Consider the following 18,440-nt stretch of genomic DNA (forward strand, 5'->3'; position numbering starts at 1 on the left):
CCCAGACCGGAAGGAACCAGTGTTCCAGGCCGGGAGTGACTTCCTGGGTCCTTTTGGTTCCCAGTTACTCCCTGTTGAGGGCGGGCCCTGCTGTCTGCTTACCTAGGATACTGCCTGAGTTCGAGCACCTGAGATCCCTGCTTCCTCTGGGTTCTTGGATGTTGGGGGCAGAGCTGCCACCCAAGGTCTGCTCAGTGCTCTGGCCCAGACAGGAAGGAACCAGTGTTCCAGGCTGGGAGTGACTTCCTGGGTCCTTTTGGTTCCCAGTTACTCCCTGTTGAGGGCGGGCCCTGCTGTCTGCTTACCTAAGATACTGCCTGAGTTCGAGCACCTGGGATCCCTGCTTCCTCTGGGTTCTTGGATGTTGGGGGCAGAGCTGCCACCCAAGATCTGCTCAGTGCTCATGCACCCTGCTTTAAACCCATGTGAGAGCCTCCTAGTATCAGAGCCTGGTGGGTAGGAACCAAAGCAACTCCCCTTCACTATGCCAATAATCCTTCTAATAAGCTGATGGTGTGTTTGGGTGTTTGTGACATGTTCCATGTTTGCTCACTGACTTTTTCTATTTTGCTTATTCTCTTGTCTTAATATGAAACCCCCTCAGATTTAGGTATGATAAAACAGCAAATTTTGCTGCAATGATCTAGGCATATATGTGACATAAAATTTATTTAAACCTTTTGAACAGAATGGTCAACAACATGCAGTGTTGTGTGCTGCTCCTGAGTTTAGATGGGTCGTTCCCGTGACATCCTTTGATTAAGGAACGAGTGACAACAGGAGCAGCACTGGGCTGTCTCTGTTTGCTTCTGCCAGTTACTGAGATCATAAAGTATTTTCAAGGCTAAGGAGATCATTTTTTTTTTTTTTTTTTTTTTTTTTTTTTTTTTTGGACATTGTGAACAATAAAGAAAATGTTGGGTTCTTGGCCACACATGATAGAAACTACGTACTTTCATTTATCAGTGGCCTAGAAATAGGTTCTACTCACATGTTCTCCATGCTGGAATGATGGAATTTCCTGCTCCTCCTTTTCTGTGCTGTTTCTTCTGCCTGGAGTCTTTCTCGGCCTTTGTTGCACATTCAAGTCACCTACCAAAAAAATGGGTCCACTCCAGATCAGTTCAAAAAGAGCCTCTGGAGATGAAATTCAGATACCACTACCGGCATCGCAGATCAGTGGGGGATTCCACCAACTACAGTGCCGAAACTGTCCAGCCTATAATGCTGTCCTGTCCTTCACTCAAGTCTCTGCTAACCACCTGCCTCTGCAGACTGTCTCTGCGGTAAAGGCCCCCTTGTCACTGTGAGTCGGGTTAGATCCCTTTTCTCTATGTCATGAATATTTACCACCTTTAGATCCTTGCCCCACTGGCTGTTGTTTCACGCTAGCCCAGGTGACACATAAATAAACCCATGGCTGCATCCAGTCAAATGTGTAATATAAGAAGTTAACCAATGAAGCGGCACAGGAAGCTGCTGGGCTAGGGCTGGAGTACACAGAGAAGGTGTCCGGGAGGAAGTAAGTGTGCACTGTAGAAAATGCAGAGCTGATGAGGCATATTCCAAGGGTCAAGGTGGAGCAAGCACTGAGGTCACAGAGTCAATGAAGTAAAAGACATGAACAGAAGTAGAGGAGGCTGAGGCTTCGGAGTCTTCACAGGTTGCAGACCCTAAGGCATGTGAGCAGCTGTTGCAGGATATTTCATCACACTGTGAACCCTGAGATTGTATTATTTACTGGAAAATCCTGTTTTAGCTGTGGAGTGGCTCAGCCTTAGGACACACCTTTAATCTAAGAGCTTTCTTCTTGAATAGTGTAAACAGGATTAAGTTAAGTCAACCACAGGTTAGGAAGCAGAACAAAGAAGACAAACAGTTGATGGAAGTGAACATAGGATTTTTATTAATAAAAAAAAGAAACCATAGAGAGTAAGAGGGAGTCAGGAGGACGGATAGAGAGACACACAGGAAATAAAAGTGAGGAACATTTAGTTTGAAGGAGTCTTTTTGAGACAGGATGAGAGGGGGGGTTCATTTTGGGATATCGGCTAAGGAGGAAGGTCACATGGGTGTTTCTCTGCCTCTCGGAGCTAGCAGGCTTTCATCCCAGCATCTGCCTCTGTAGTCTCCATGGGTAAAATTGAATAATTGAGATTTTATTTTAAAACAACAGACAGCACACTGGCAAATATACAAAAACCAATAAGTGAGAATTTCAAAGGAAGCCAAGCTCAAGTAGGTATTTATTGGCTCCTAGATTATTTGGTGACCAGAACTAGACAGTTGCTGTTTTATTGTCATGTATAGAGGTAGGTATGGAGGGGCTGGGAAGAGAGCAGGCTACAGAGGGCTAAGGTGACACTTGAGAGGGGAAACAGTATTTTCAGCAAGTGTAATTGTGAAGCAGAGAGACCATTCTAGAGCTGCAGGGACTATGACTAGTTTTTCGGAGAACATTAAATTAACATACTTATTGGGAAGTATCAAGAAAAGGATAATTTTAAAGATGTGTCCTATGCATGGGCATGCACAACCACACACCAGCCTCTCCACTGATTAGGTACCTGGGTAGAGTACACATCAGCAGATAGCCCTTGATGGGCACTATCAACAGGTAAATTTCCTGTTTCTTCCTGCAGCATAGTAGCTCCTTAATACAAAAAAACTTCACTCATAGCAAATAAGAACAATGCTCTCTCTTCTTGTCTCTCTCTTAAGATTATTTCATATGACATCTCTAAGGAACCTTAAAAAGAGAATCAGTTTAGCTTGTAGTAAGGTTGTTTCCAACCTCATTCAGTGTAACTGATTTCACTGTTAAAGATCATCAGAAATTGGACCAGTTGGAATTGGGAATGCATAAACTGCTTTAAGTATTTTATTTCTGACTGTCACAAGATTTTATGGCCTTTTAATCCAAAAGTCAGGCTTGCCTGTACCATTGCTGGCTGTCATCTCTGTGATTTCTATTTTCATTCATATGACTGCTACAATATGTGTCCAATGAATGGAACCCTGAATCACACACACAGACGCTTTCTTGGTGGAAAAAAAACAATGCATTTTCAAAAACACATTCTTTCACTTACAGGTCACATTGTTAAACTTCATGATAACTCCCGAGGGAATGCAGGATCAGCTTTTGGGAATTGTAGTGGCACGGGAAAGGCCAGACCTCGAAGAAGAAAAGCAAGCCTTGATACTACAAGGAGCTGAGAACAAAAGGTTTGGAACCTCATGAAGTGCAGAATGATTATTTATTTTGTGGTTATAGTAAAGTACATTTAAGCATCTGTTTAGTTAGATTCAATGTATATATCAAATGGGAATTTGGTTTAAGGTTAAATTTTTCTATTTATTATGTATGTGTGTATATGCGTGTGCGTGTGTGCCTTGTGTATGGGTATCTCTAGAGGCCAGAAAAGGATGAGAATGACAGAGGAACCACTGGAAATGGAGTTACAGACAGTTGTGAGCTGCCTGGTATGGGTGCTGGGAATTGAACCCGAGTCTTGGGAGAGCAACTTACTCTTAACTGCCAAACTGTCTCTCCAGCTTATCCCCCCCATATGGAAAAGTTTGTAATGCAGGGCCTACAGAGTCTCTCCATTAACTTAGAAAACTGCATTGCTGAGTCCTTTTCTAAGACAGGGGAAGGACATGGATGCTTGCCACAGACATAGGCATGGGTCTTCAGTTCTTCAACAAAGGTACTACATAGAAGTTTCTGGGTTCACTGTGCAACCAAAGTGATCTGTTTTCTTTGGGGCATAGTATCTATGTCACATTAAACTTTCAAATCATGTAAAAAAAATCAGGAAGTAAATGAAGTGGTACCTTGAGTTCCCTCTGACCGAGGTACCGGGTGGCAGAGGAGATTGGCTTGCCCCATTTCTCTCAGGGTATCACATGAGTGATCATTAAAGGGAGATGAGCAGGAAGGCCATGTCTTAGTGACATTTCACAAGATGAGAAATTAATCTCACAGCATCCCTTTTCCAGATAATTGTCACAGCATGACACATTTCTTTAGGTTACAAGGTCTCTGTTTCTTAGAGAAGACTGCACACTTCAGGTGATTTCTTAAATCATTTCTTTTCTGAGGAAGCTGTGCTTCATTCCAGGCAGTTAAAGGAAATAGAAGACAAGATTTTAGAAGTCCTCTCATCTTCGGAAGGCAATATATTAGAAGATGAGACTGCGATTAAGATATTATCCTCCTCCAAGGCTTTAGCGAATGAGATTTCCCAGAAGCAGGAAGTGGCTGAGGAGACGGAGAAAAAGATCGACAACACCCGCATGGGCTATCGGCCCATCGCTATTCATTCTTCCATCCTGTTCTTCTCCATTGCTGATCTAGCCAACATTGAGCCCATGTACCAGTATTCACTGACCTGGTTTATTAACCTGTTCATCCTGTCCATTGAAAATTCGGAAAAATCAGACGTCTTATCAAAAAGGTATGTAAAGAGGCTGCTAATCTTACACTAGGGAAAAGGACGGTTTTGATTATCATTGCAGGATGGCGTGAATGTCACAGCCATGAACCTTAAGGGAGCTTGTCTCATAATTTCCCCAGAAATAGAACAGATGTGTGTAGCTTCAGCTGGGAAATAACGATTCACAGAGCTGTAGGTGCGGGGCTCCAGCCAGCTCAAGCAGGCAAACGTGGCTCTGGCAGGCCTTGCTCTTCTCTCCCACTTTCTCTGCCTTGCTAAAAAAAACCCTTAGATTACACTCCTGAAGTTAGCCAGCAGATGTCTATTCCCTTATTTGGCCACTTCCTCTTCCTAAGGCTGACTACCAAGGCCCAGCTGTCAAAGTATTGAAGTCCATCAATCAAAAGCCCACTTTGTCTTACCTAATTAAATGCCCAATTCAAATTAGATATCAGACACTGGGTTTTCCCCTTTATCTTTGTAAATTGACGTTGTCCTATGTGCCTCTTCTGTCTCCTCTTTACCCAGAGGACAAATATCCCTTTCCTCCTCTCCTTTATTTCCCCCTTCCCCCTCTCTTCTGTGGCTTCTGCTTGTCTCTTATTCTCTGTTCTTTGTCTCTTTGGGGCAAATAAATCTCCTTTATGCTGACAACTTGGTCTTAGGATATCCTGAACCAATACTGAACCTTTCAGTAGGGCTGTAATATAATTCTAGAAAAAGGAAGCAATTAGCTTTATTTACCATTTGCAGATTCCCTTATTGGCTGCAGGGACAGAGAGAGTTTTGTCCTCCAAGGATAAGCAGACAGACACTCTCTCGGCCACCTCTAAAACTACAGTTTTACATTTGGGTTTACTACATTAAAACTCTGCTAGATACCAGAGCAAAACCCAAAATCTGATACTAATTATTTTTGATAATCACACAACTTTTTAAATATTATGATTATCTATAGAAATCATATTGTTTACTACTGAATAGTATATTTAAAAAAGCAAAAGCATTAAGTGGTAGGTTATTTCTCAGCCATGAATGAAATGAACCAATTCGAGCCAGATTAGATTATATTAAAGGCAGGTTCATTGCAAAACTGCTCTCAGGTGGGAAGGACCAAGGCCCAGGAAGTCACCATAGGGAAAAGGGAGGAGGTAGGAGAGGGATAGAAAAAGAAAGAAAGGGGCACTTGTGCAGACAAAGGAGAGGAAAAGAAGAGCAAGAAACCAAAATGTCTGGATTATATAAAGAAGATTTTCTGGGGGAAGGGCAGCCCAGCCCCTGGGCTGGAAAGTTCAAGGTTGGAGGCAAATTGTGCCAGGTACAGACTGAGGGATGCTGGGAGAACCTGGAGGCCAGGTCTGCTTTGGAATATAAAATATGCACCTCAGCCCCTTGTCTTGGCGTCAGAAGCCAAACATTAAGATCTTGTTTAAGCTCAAGTCAGTGAGAGGATAAAATTCATTTGACTTGTTAGTGAGAGAAGTTTTCAGTTTGGCATTTGTTTCTAATTTTTAGTATTTGTTTCTAGTCCTTGAAGTTTTCAAGTCAGTGAGGATTACTGAAGAAAAACAAAGCTGAAGGTGATCGCTTAAAAAAAGTTTCCATATGTTTGCAGTTAATTAGAGACACACATCTGTTTTCTACACTGGATTTGAAGTTCTGGGACAGGATGTTTATTTATTTCGATCTCTGTATGCTTGTGCGTGTACGTGTGTGTGTGTGTGTGTGTGTGTGTGTGTGTGTGTGTGTACACGCACGCGTCTGTGTGTGTGATGCATGCTTGCCTACGAGGGCAGGAGCCTGTCACAGCACACATGGGGATTAGACTTTAGGAGTTGGTCCCTACCTTGTTCTTGTTTAAGACCAGGACTTGCTGGTTGTTCAATGCTGTGTACTCCAGGCTAGCTGATCTGGGGTAGCAGAGGGCTTTCCCTGTCTCAGCCTCCTGTTTTATAATCATGCACTACCACATCCAGCTTTCTGTGGCCTCTGGGGATTTGAACTGAGGTCCTCAGCCTTGTGTAGCAAGGGTATTTTACATGCTGAGTCATCTCTCTGTCTCACCATGATCGCTTTCAGTGCAGTTCTTAATCTCAACCTCATTCGGCTCAATAGTCAACTGGGCAGTAGCTGCCCAGTGCAGAGGCAGGTAGAGCTCTGTGAATTAGAGGCTAACCTGGTCTACACTGCACAGTTCCAGGACAGCCAGAGCTACACAATGAAACCTTGTCTTAGAAAGAAAGAAAGAAAGAAAGAAAGAAAGAAAGAAAGAAAGAAAGAAAGAAAGAAAGAGAAAAACAAAACAAACAACAAACTAAACCAAACAAAACATACAAAAAAAAAAAAAAAAAAAAAACCCACTAGCTACCACAATGTATCGTCTATGTAGTCTAAAGTCTGGCTATTCTTTGGAGTCTATGAGAAGAGAACTCTGACTACCCATGCAGTGCAGGGGTTTTTGGTACAAGATTAAAAAGTTACAATGACTTCATGCCTCAAATAGGTTTTTGGTTTTTTTTTTATACCAAATTAGACTCATCTAAGCTTGGGGGTTGAGGGGGGAGGTTGGGTTTGTTTGTTTGTTTTTTCATACCAGTAACAAAGCCCTTGAAATTAAAGAAAAGCAAATCCCTTTTACTTTAATATATGATTTGGATAAAAATGTAGAAAACAAACACAGCTTTTTATTTGTAGTTGCGACTACTGTGAATGTGAAGTATAGAAAGACTAATAGAGAAGATGAAATTAAAATTTTCCTTGAAGATAGCATTGTGCCTACAGAAATGTGCAGAAATGAGTCTTTACAAGGAAGCACGCTTGTGTAGCTAGCTCTCAGCTGCAGACAGACAGCATTAACAGACAGCACCCTTTGCAGTCCCTCTGTCCCACAAAGGGAGCCACTGTCCAGTTTGCAGTACCAGGAGCAGATTTTTCTGTTTTAGAAGCTTGTCTAAACAGACCCAGCGAATGTGTTCTCTGGGGCTGGCATTTTGCACTCAACCCCTCATCCATGGAACTCACGAGTATCATTTTGTGAAGAGCAGATTTCGTGTTTAAATGTACACTTATTGTTAGAGAAGGCTAATTAAAATCTAAATCTTCTCCTAACCCAGGCATCCTCTCCAGAAAGGCATTAGACAAAGAAAGCAGTTTGAAAACTGAATAAGCATTAAACCAGAGTGTGCTATGCATCACAGGCAATCTGCAGGGAGATTGCAAAGAGACATAGTGGCCTCACCCCTTATAGTAACCGAGCACAGAGTCATGCATAGCTCATCCTCACTCTGCCCGCTAACTGAGGGGACCATCTGTGTTAGCCAATTAACTTTAGTAAGAGGAAGAACAAACTTTTCACACTTACATAGGAGGAGATGACTTTGTACTGTAAAGCAAGGAGCCTTGTGAAGTTTGGGCAACTGTTCTTTCACAGGCATTGGGTTTATGCCTCAAAGCAATGGCTTCCAGGACGTTGGCAGACATTTAAGATATTCCTGGGTCTTAAAGCTAAGTCTTGACTAGGTTTTGAAGTGATTTTTTTTTTTTAGAATATACATTTCTAAATATTGTATATTCTAAATACTATACATTTCTCTATGATATATGTTTATTAGGTAACACCACTTGCCTTGCAACCCTGGCTTGAGTTCCATCCCCAGACCCATGGTGAAGGGAGAAGGGACTCCTGAAAGTCGTCCTCTGACCTCCAAAGGTGCACTGTGGTGTGTGTGCACCCACACCTATCTCTTTCACACACAACAATATATAAAATCAAAGAGTTTACAAGCATCAGCGAGTACAAAATACTTAGAAAAATTTAAGTTCTTTAAACTTAAATGTAAGTTTTAATCTAATTTGAGGCTCTAAGAAAAGAGAGGTAAGGGGTGGACTGTCCCTTTATTTTCAGCAGGAGAAAAAGCTCTTCACTTACTTTTTAAACATTTGTTTGGCCTGACACTCTACCTAAAACTAATGGTCCCTTCTGCTGTTGAGAATATGGGATTCCAGTCCAGGGCCACAGTGGATGTTGCAAAGAAACATAGTGGTCTCACCCCTTATCGTAACCAAGCACAGAGTCACGTGTCCAGCCAGCATCCCAGTGCATGGCTTTTGGTGCCGATTCACGCACAGTTGTAGTGGATCAAATGGAATGCAACTGACGGAGGGCACACATTTGTGTGTGCTCCCTTGTTATACCAAGAACCTTCTAGACAGCCCTTTTCATCATCTTTCCCCAGCAAAATAAGAGTTCTAATCGAAAAGCTAGCTGCTAATCAAAGATTAAAGAGAGAACAAATTCTCATAGAAATGATTTGTGATCTCCCAGTTATTGGTAAGCATGGTATTTGTGGGAGTTTAGCAGTTCTTAGACTCAGCTATCCCCAAAGTACAGGAAGTATGGGGCTGTTCACAGGAGCCTGCCTACCAAAGATTTTTTTTTTTCAAATCTTAGTATTACTCTAGTATTCTCTCTTGTCCCTCTTACTGAAGTGTATAAATGCACTCTTATTTACCTTTGATAGCTGTGCTAGATGATCATTTAAGTGTGACGCCAAGAATAATATATAATGAACATTGTGGCAGACACTCTGAAATTGCCATAAAAAACTATGTTATTCATTGAAGTTGATGAATTAGTGTTTATGTAGGAAATACTAAAATAACTGTAGTGTAAAAAAGACAGAAACAAACAAAAACAGGAAAATGCAGAAAAAAGATCTAAGTAGGGTATTGTTTCATTAAAGGAGTCAAACTACAATTTTTTCTAAATAAGTGTGCATACATAATGTATACACATGTGCAAGCATACAGGTACACAGAGTATTTTTGTGTCCCTGTTAATTCTATCAATATCCTTCTGTAACACAATTTGTAGAAGCTGTTCAATAGACCACATTGTGGATATAATTTGGTAAGACTTGGTAAGTATTATAAATACGGTTAAAATAAATACAAATACCTGCACTGTTAACTATCTTCCTCATTTAAGTTCCTTTTCTGTAAGTTTATTTAAATATGAAACTCCATTAGAGAGACTTGAATCGTCTCATATCAGTATACCACGTACCCACATTTCTAGCTGCTTATATCATGAATGCTAATTATGTTCCCCCCCAAAACTGTTTACACAAGAAGGTCTGCGTGTAGCTTCTGGGAACTTGCCCCTAGTTGGCTCTGATTAGTAAATTAAAATGCCAACAGCCAATCGCTGGGGAGGACAGACAGAGGTGGGGTTTTAGGATTTCCTGGGCTCGGGATCAGAAGGAAATCCACTATGTGGGAAGAGTGTGGAGGAGAGTAGATTCATCAGAGTGCAGGACTGAGAGGCATAGCTGCCATTTGAAGGAGTCCACAGGACTGCTCAATTGGGCCCAGAGCAGCCAAGACAGAACATAGAGTTAGTAAGTAATAACTCAGGATTAACCACACGGAGGTTTGGCAGTGGCCCAGCTATTGTGCTGTTTAAGGCATGTTAAAATATAAAGGCTGTGTTTGTCTTTCATTCGAGAACATAACAGCATTGAGATGGGTAGCGAACCACGCCCTGGAGATTTATTAATTTTTTTCTACAAACACTGGATAATTTTTAGTCTTTTAGCCCCCTGAAGTATATCATTAAAATATAGTATTTTAATCTTTAGTGAGAGTGAATTTGAGCTTGGAATAGTTTAGGAGGAAGGATAAGGATAGGGAAAGCTGGGAGGATTCTGGAAGGAGAGGAGCCAGCAAAGGAATTGGAATTGCAGCACAGCCAATGACTGCCTAAGGCCTTTGCCCCTCCCAGCTACAACCCACGTTTTCTAGAATTGCACTAGAAACCCCATTTATAAAGACATGCACTAGTCTACTTGTATAACAGCAGTGACTCCTGGTTTTACCTTGTCAGAGCAGCCTAATCAAGGTATCTTTTGAGCCACCTCCAGTATCTCCTATAGTAAGAGAAAAAGAAAGACACAAAAGCAACAAACTTTTTGGTGACTGTTATGGCTAGTCTTATATCAACTTGACACACAAACGGAGTTATCTGAAATGAGAGAACCACAATTGAGAAAATGCCTCCATAAGACCTGGATGTAAGGCATTTTCTTAGTTATTGATGGGGATGGGGGGAGGGGTGTTAGGAGCCACGGTTAGTGGTGACAACATTTGCCATTACAAGATGGCGCGGGCGTCCTGTGCTCCCACAAGTAAACAACTAACTGCACAGGTGCAAAAGGCAAAAGCACGCCAAAGTCACTGCCCATTTCGGGGCGTAATATGGGGTGATGAGTGAACAGCCAATCAGAAGTGAACACACCACTCTAGGGTACATATAGCAGTGCCTTTTCCGGGCTTGGGGTCTTTCCACTTCTGCTGATACAAGAATAAAGCCTCGCTGTGGTAACTACCCGAACACTGCCTCACGTGTCTCTTTCTCGGGCGAAGGGGACACGGAAGAGGCCCGGAATATCTGGCGTCGAAACAAAAAACATTTTAAAAATCAAACATGCTTAAATATTTTTATAGATGCTTTTATAACCCTGGCTATTCCGGGCCTCTTCCGTGAAAGAGACACGTGAGGCAGTGTTCAGGTAGTTACTACAGCGAGACTTTATTCTTGTATCAGCAGAAGCGGAAAGACCCCAAGCCCGGGAAGGGCACTGCTATATGTACCCTAGAGTGGCGTGTTCACTTCTGATTGGCTGTTCACTCATTACCCCATATTATGCTCGGGATGGGCAGTGACTTTGGCGCGCTTTTGCCTTTTGCACCTGTGCAGTTAGTTGTTTACTTGTGGGAGCACAGGATGCCCGTGCCATCTTGTAATGGCGAATGTTGTCAAGCTCACCGCGGCTCCTAACAGAGGGGGAGGGCCCAGCCCATTGTAGGTGGTGCCCCCTCTGAGTTCTATAAGGAAGTAGGCTGAGCACGGCAAGGGAAGCAAGCCAGTAAGCAGCACCCCTCCATGGCCTCTGCATCAGCTCTTGCCTCCAGGTTTCTGCCCTGTTTGAGTTCCTGTCCTGACTTCCTTCAATGGTGAACAGTGATGTCAAAGTGTAAGCCAAATAAATCCTCCTTCCCAGACTTGCTTTTTGGTCACAGTGTTTGGTCACAGTAATAGAAATTCTAACTAAGACAGTGAGCCTTTGAGCTACAATTTAGAACCACCAAAATGATACATATGGTTAATGCTAAGACAATTAATTGCTTCCTCTTCCTCAGCCAGGCCTGTGCCTACACGTGGCTCTGTTTTACTGGCCTCTGCTCTCCCCTTGGGGAGCGCTGGAGTGTCTCAATATACATTTGTGCTTAAGCCTCCTATACTACTACAGGACAGACAGGTTTCATGTATGAGAAGACCTATTGGCATGACGGTGGAAACGGGGATAGAATGCTTATTTTAAATCTAAACCTCCGCTGTATTTCGAGAACTTCTGTCTCACTACACTGTTTCTCAGCTAAAAACGAGATGTGTCCTTTTACTGTCACTCTCTGATGGCAGCGCTGGTGTAGGAGAAAAAGTAAAGGACATAAACGAGAAGAAAAATGAGAATCAAAACGAAACACCAATTACGATGAGTCCAAGCCAAGGACAGTAGCGTGAAAATAGCTAAACTCCTGTCACAGATTGGTAGATATGTTTTCCCTTACTGCATTAGAAAACACCAGTATAATTTTGATTACTAATAAACTATGTTGCTTTTTCCGTCAGATAATTGGTGTGCCTAGAAGGTATGAGCCATTAGTCTGTGTCTTTACAAATGTTTTTTTATCTCTCTACAAGTGTTTTTTTTTTTGTTGACAGAGGTTAAAATTATAGTTTTTATGTCTATGCATTAACTATAATTTAAAATTTTGATTTTAATGACTATTTCATGGAATACTTATATTAAAATGAATGAAGCGTTGTACTGACGTTAGGAACTATTATGGATGCAGCTCACAGGCATAACAACCATTTTTCATATGTCCATGTTTTCTCTCTGTGAAATGTAGTTTCATAAAAAGAAATGTAGTTTAATCAAATCTCTTAGGTTTTTTGGATCTGATAGATTCATGTTCAGTGTAGCATAGCATCAAGCTTTGCCATTAATTTAATACAAGCTATTAGTTTTATTCATTTAATGTAGTATAAAATATTTGTAAGTATTTACTTTGTAAAAAGGTCATATTTGGCCCCCTAGTGCAATATTTTGTAGTTAAAACGTCTGTAATTTTTTAAATGGATTAAGATGCCAAGTACTTTTTTGTAAATGAAAGATTAAAGAAAAACATCAGTCAACAGTGAAACCCAAGGAGTAAAGATCTTTGATTGTTTGGGTGGAAACTGAAAGAAATGGTTCAAATGCAGGTCTAAGAGTCTGTCAGTGCAATTGTAGCATTCCCTCTTGGTGACCCTGTTTGTGTTTGCTCATATCTTCATATCTGTGATGGTTCTTAGGCTTCACATTCTCAGGGATCACTTCACCTACTCACTCTACGTCAACATCTGCCGTTCGCTCTTTGAAAAGGACAAGATGCTGTTTTCCTTTTGTCTCACCGTGAATCTGCTGATACACGACAATGCGGTCAGTAAGAGTTTGGTCTGTAGGAGTGCAGTTACTATAGTTACAGGGAGAAGGTCTGGATTATACCAACAAAGATATGATACCAGTGTCAAAGATTCTCTGTGTCTCTATAACACAACTCAAAAGTTAACTCGGGAAAATCACAGCTCTAGACCCAGTTGTATTAACTGTTAGAGGAGGAGATAATAGTAAGTCGTTTTCTAATCTTTGGGGCAGATTAGAATATCGTGTCTCTCCCTGGCCAGAGGTAGAAATTGGATTCTTATAATCAGAAGGAGTAGCTTTCCCAGAGTATGTACCAGCAAAGCACCAAAACCACCTCAATTTTATGAAGTAAAATTGAAGGTGGGATGTAAAGCTTCCCATGCATGTGGAGCCCCTTTTCAATATCCTCCAAGCCTGTTGATGTTTGTCTAGCTAAGTAACACTATTACCATATCATTGATTTATGTACTATTCCACATGGCAACATATACATATACTGATTAAAACCAGACAATGAAATTAATTAAGGCAAGGCATGATAAGACTGAATTTCAGAATAGTTAATATAAATTAAGAAGAGTATGTTACTATCACTTAAATTTTCATGTATTTCAGTTTAAAAGGCTCGGTTTCTAGAGCCTTGTGTAGTAGTATGCACCTATAATCCCTGCACTTAGGAAGCCAGGGCAGGAGGATTGTGAGTCTGAGCAGAGCTAAGTCTGCACAGGGAGTTTGAGGATAACCTCAATACGGTGCCCTATTCTTAAAATGTTTCTATTAGAATGTACATGACCATGAATCTAACTTTACTAAATAATTTATTCTCATCTTTAAGAATTTTATCTTTGCAAGTTACTGAGATCAAACCTTTTGGATTTAACCATCTTACTCAATGCAAGCCAACAGTAAATTCTCTTTATCTAAAAGATAGGAAGCACTTTGCAAATGAAGGAGAAGCATCATGGTCTTCTTACACATTTATGTATTTGAGACTTATAAAATCTTATATTAATATCTTCATGGAATTAAGAAAAATACTTTTCCTTGTATTTCTTGTAAACACTTAATAGCAACTCATTATATTTTATAAAGAATAAATGAAAGCATGGTGTATTGTTGATTTTCTACCTTTCTATGATTTTTCAGAGCCAATATTTAAGACTGTAAACATTCATTTTGAGGAACATATATTATTCAAGTAGAATATGTTCAGGCCTTCATGTTTAAGCTAGTAATTCTAGAGAAAAGGATCCAAAAGTAGCTATTTAAATGGACCTTAAAAAAAAAAAAACTGGCCATGTCCGGTAGTTAGATTTTTTTGTGACTAAATAGAAGGCCATATCAACTGTGGACTTTCATGAGAATCTGAAAGGGCTGCTACTCTTCTACAATGGCTGTAACTAGGAAGGCTTTCTGTATGACTCTCTATGATATTTTTTTACCACAGATTAACAAAACAGAGTGGAGATTTCTGCTCACTGGTGGCATTGGGCTGGATAATCCTTATACCAACCCTTGCCCATGGCTTCCTCAAAAGTCCTGGGATGAGATTTGCAGACTAGATGACATACCTGCCTTCAAGACCATTCGCAGGGAGTTTATGCGCTTAAAGGATGGATGGAAAAAAGTATATGATAGTATGGTATGTTTTCACCCTTTTCCTTATTTCAAAGTTTTTCAGTGGAGAAGATAATGTTAAATATCACGTCTTTGCCTTTGTATAAAAGCAAGATCCCATAAATTAATAAAAAAAAAAAAAAAGAAATGTAAAAAGGGGGGGATGTGACTACTCCTAGGTGTGGGGGAAGGAGAAAGTTTATTATAGATGTGGTGGTTTGAATATGCTTGGTCTAGTGAGTGGCACTATTAGAAGGTATGGCCTTGTTGGAGGAAGTGTGTCACTATGGCGGTGGGCTTTTAGACCCTTTTCCTAGCTGCCTGAAAGTCAGTCTTCTCCTCGTTGACTTTGGATGAAGATGTAGAACTCTCAGCTCCTCCAGCCCCACATCTGTCTGGATGCTGCCATACTTCCTGGTATGATGATGATGATAGACTAAACCTCTGAAACTGCAAGCCAGCCCCAAGTAAATGTTGGCCTTTATAAGAATTTTCTTGGCCATAGTGTCTCATCACAGTAGTAACACCCAAACTAAGACAAAAGTTAGTACCAGAGATTGGGGTATTGCTGTTATGGGCCTGACCATATTTTTGTTTGGAGGAATATGGATTTCGGGTCTTGGGGTTTGGAAAGTAGTGGAATGCTTTAAGTAGTGCTTAATGGGCCATCCTAATAGGAATATGGAAGACATTGCGCTGATCGTGATTTGAACTGTGGGAGCCTGCCTCTAGAGATTTCAGAGAAGAGGAATTTTGGTATGTTGCTTGCAGATCATTCTTACGATGATTTGGTAAAGAATGTGGCTGCTTTTTGCCCTTGTCTGAAGAGTTTGCCTGAGGCTAAAGTGAAGAGATTTGTATTAATTCCATTGACAAAGGAAGTCTCAGAAAAGCCCAGCAGAGACCAGTCCTCTGGTTTATTCTCATAAAGAGCATTTTGATTAAGTGTAATCAAGTTTAGAAAGGAAAAAAATGTATGGTTCAAGTAATAAAAGGGCACTAGGAAATACAGTGAAGCTAAATCCTGTCTTAGAGGAGATAAACAGATTAAGAGAGTGGTGTCTCTGGGGCAAGATCCCACCTAGCTAGGCTTACTGTTTATTTTTGTCATTGAACAAGGAAAAGTTATTATTTGGTTATTATTTTCATTTGGACTTTTAACCTGGAATGAACTACAATCCAGAAATGGAGAACACAGGTTTTTGATCCAGATCTTGAGGAATGGTGGCCATGAAAAGCTTAAGTCCAGGCATGGTAGGTAATACATGCCTTTAATCCCAGGAGATAGAGGCAAGAAGATCTCTGAGTTCAGGCCTGAGACAGAGCAAATTCTTAGAGAAAGACTTAGGTCCAGGTGTGGTGATACACACCTTTAATCTCAGCATTTAAAAGTCAGAGCCATGCAGATCACTGAGTTCAAGTTCATCTACAGAGCAAGTCCCAGGACAGCCAAGCTTAGTCCATAAAGGAGTTGAAAACAAAGCTAGTAGTGATGTAATAGAACAAGAGGGCCATGTTCCAGCCCCAACAAGCAGCAGAACTTGGCAGTTTCAGTCCTGTGGCTCTGGCTTTAGAGTCAAGAATAGAAAGGACCACTGGGATAATTGATGCTGGTTAGCCGGACCTAAGAAATTAGCAGTGATTAAGAAGAGACCAGCATCACTGAGGTAAAATGAGGCAAAATCTTCTGGGAAGTGTTTTCTGAGAGCACAAAGAAGTTGTATTCCAGAGATAGCCAAGGTTATACCTCATGCTGCAGCCAGACTTGGTACTGTGTAAGAATTACCCAGGTGGTACTGGTTTTGAAGGCATGAAGGGGTTATGGAGAGCAGCTGAGGCTTATTACTATAAAAGGCCAGGAAAGGCCATTGGTGAAGATGCAGCATCAGCTGCAATTGATGGCCCAATATTGAAGGGGTCATGCAAAGATGTTAAGGCTTGGCATCATGGAGAGAGCCTATGAGAAGCTATTGGTGGGGCCTAGTTGCAGCGGAAGACCCCAGTGTATTGGAGATGCCAGTACCATGGAATGATCAACAAGAACAGCAGCGGCAGTGGAGTGGAGTCAAGCAGAGCCTAGAGTGCTACAGAGGACAGAGCTGGAGAAGTGATGCAATCCCTTTGGAGGTGCCTAGAAGATTATATGTGGACCCCAGACATTGGACCAAAAAAGTATAAAGTTGAAGTTGCTGTGTCAGAGCTGTGGGATAAGTGCTGAGGAAAGCTGCTAACAGGGATTGGAAGCAGCCCAAGAGAGAGAAATTTCATTTCAGTCAACAAAGATGAAGATCGATTTTAGATAACAAACATGGAGATGCTAAGTTTGGAGTTTGCCCAGCTGGATTTCGGTCCTGCCTTGGTCCAGTATTTCCTCAGTATGACATTTGGAATGTCAGTGTGTATCTTGTGATGTTGGAGGTTTGTGGTCTGCTCTTTTATTTTGATTTTATAGGGGATTACAGTTAAGTGATTGGATGAATCTCTGAAGAGACTTTGAACTTTGAACTTTCATCAATATTGAGACTGCTATAGACAATGGGATTTTGGAAGTTGAACTAAATGTATTTTATATTATGCTATGGCTAGGTTGGCCCTCGTAGATTCATATCTCTGAACAAGTCTATGTGGGCCAGGGAATAGAATGTGGTGGTTTGAAAATGCTTGGCCCAGAAAGAGGCACTATTAGAAAGTATGGCCTTGTTGGAGTAGGTGTGGCCTTGTTGGAGAAAGTGTGGCTTTGAGACGCTCCTTCCTTAGGCTTTTCAAGCCCCACATCTGCCTGGATACTGTCATGCTGCCTGCTGTGATAATAATGTACTAAACCTCTGAAACTGTGAACCCGACCTAATTAAATGTTTGCCTTTATAGGAGTTGCCTTGGTCACAGGGTCACTTCACAGCAATAAAACCCTAACTAAAACAATGGTCCCTTTTCAGCTTTCCTTTGGCATAAAGGTTAAGAATTTTCCAGTTCCCAGTTATTATTTTCTATTCTGTTTGTTCTCCTCTGAGTTTTACTATTCTTGAACGTAATAGGTAGCTGCTCTGTACAAAGACAGCTAGGTCTAACCCGAGTGGATTGGGTGGGTGGTAGCCCCTGGGGGCTAACGGCTGGCCTTGGCTGCCTGTCATGTATGATAAGGAGAATGAGTTCAGTCTTTTGGGATGGGTGTGCTTTCTCCATTTTGTTGATGGAAATATTTCCTAGAAACAACCATCTTTTTTTGTGAATATTTCTTCTTAGTTTAAAATTGCAATTGCATTCACTGTGTGGAGCCAGGAGAGATAAACCAGGTAACTTGTTCTGAAACTTTAAATGTTTACACATTGACATTAAATTTCCCCACAGCTTAAATGAAATAGAAATTATACAACTGTTCATATTTCAGGAATTATATGTTTTCTCTAAGTATATGCTTATTTGTAAAATATTATTACTTTTAGAAATAACCTCTAACATTGACTTATGTACTATAATTTTAGGAGCCACACCATGAGGTGTTTCCAGAAGATTGGGAGAATAAAGCAAACGACTTTCAAAGGATGCTTATTATCCGTTGCTTGAGGCCAGACAAGGTAAGTGTGGGCTTTGTTGAGCAGCTCTCATCCTGCCCGCTGTCTGCACAGCCCAGACAAACTCCATGTCTTCATAGACTCAGGGTAGATGAAGGAATCAGCAGAAGTAAACCAACTCCCTTCTGATGGATTTCCTAACTGTGTCTACATCTGAGCGAATAGCTAATAGAATGTGTTTTTGGTGATAAGTTCTTATGATTACTCTTTGTGAATTTTGGTTCCTCTGTGTCAAAGACTTCTCTCTTTGCCTGCTATAACCTCAGTTTTATTTTATT

At 41.0% G+C, this 18,440-nt stretch overlaps 1 protein-coding gene across 1 annotated transcript in view; it reads left to right on the forward strand.

The window, feature by feature from the left end:
- Nucleotides 1-18,440, forward strand: part of Dnah7 (dynein axonemal heavy chain 7) — a 256,781-nt gene that overhangs the window by 183,582 nt on the left and 54,759 nt on the right. Inside the window, exons 50-54 of the mRNA XM_034497949.2 lie at nt 3,095-3,228; nt 4,128-4,463; nt 12,862-12,988; nt 14,421-14,615; nt 18,073-18,165. Coding sequence (XP_034353840.1) covers nt 3,095-3,228; nt 4,128-4,463; nt 12,862-12,988; nt 14,421-14,615; nt 18,073-18,165 — 885 coding nt within the window. The remainder of the gene's footprint in view (nt 1-3,094; nt 3,229-4,127; nt 4,464-12,861; nt 12,989-14,420; nt 14,616-18,072; nt 18,166-18,440) is intronic.

Source organism: Arvicanthis niloticus, chromosome 3 (genome assembly GCF_011762505.2).
Source record: "Arvicanthis niloticus isolate mArvNil1 chromosome 3, mArvNil1.pat.X, whole genome shotgun sequence".
Classification (NCBI taxonomy): Eukaryota; Metazoa; Chordata; class Mammalia; order Rodentia; family Muridae; genus Arvicanthis; species Arvicanthis niloticus.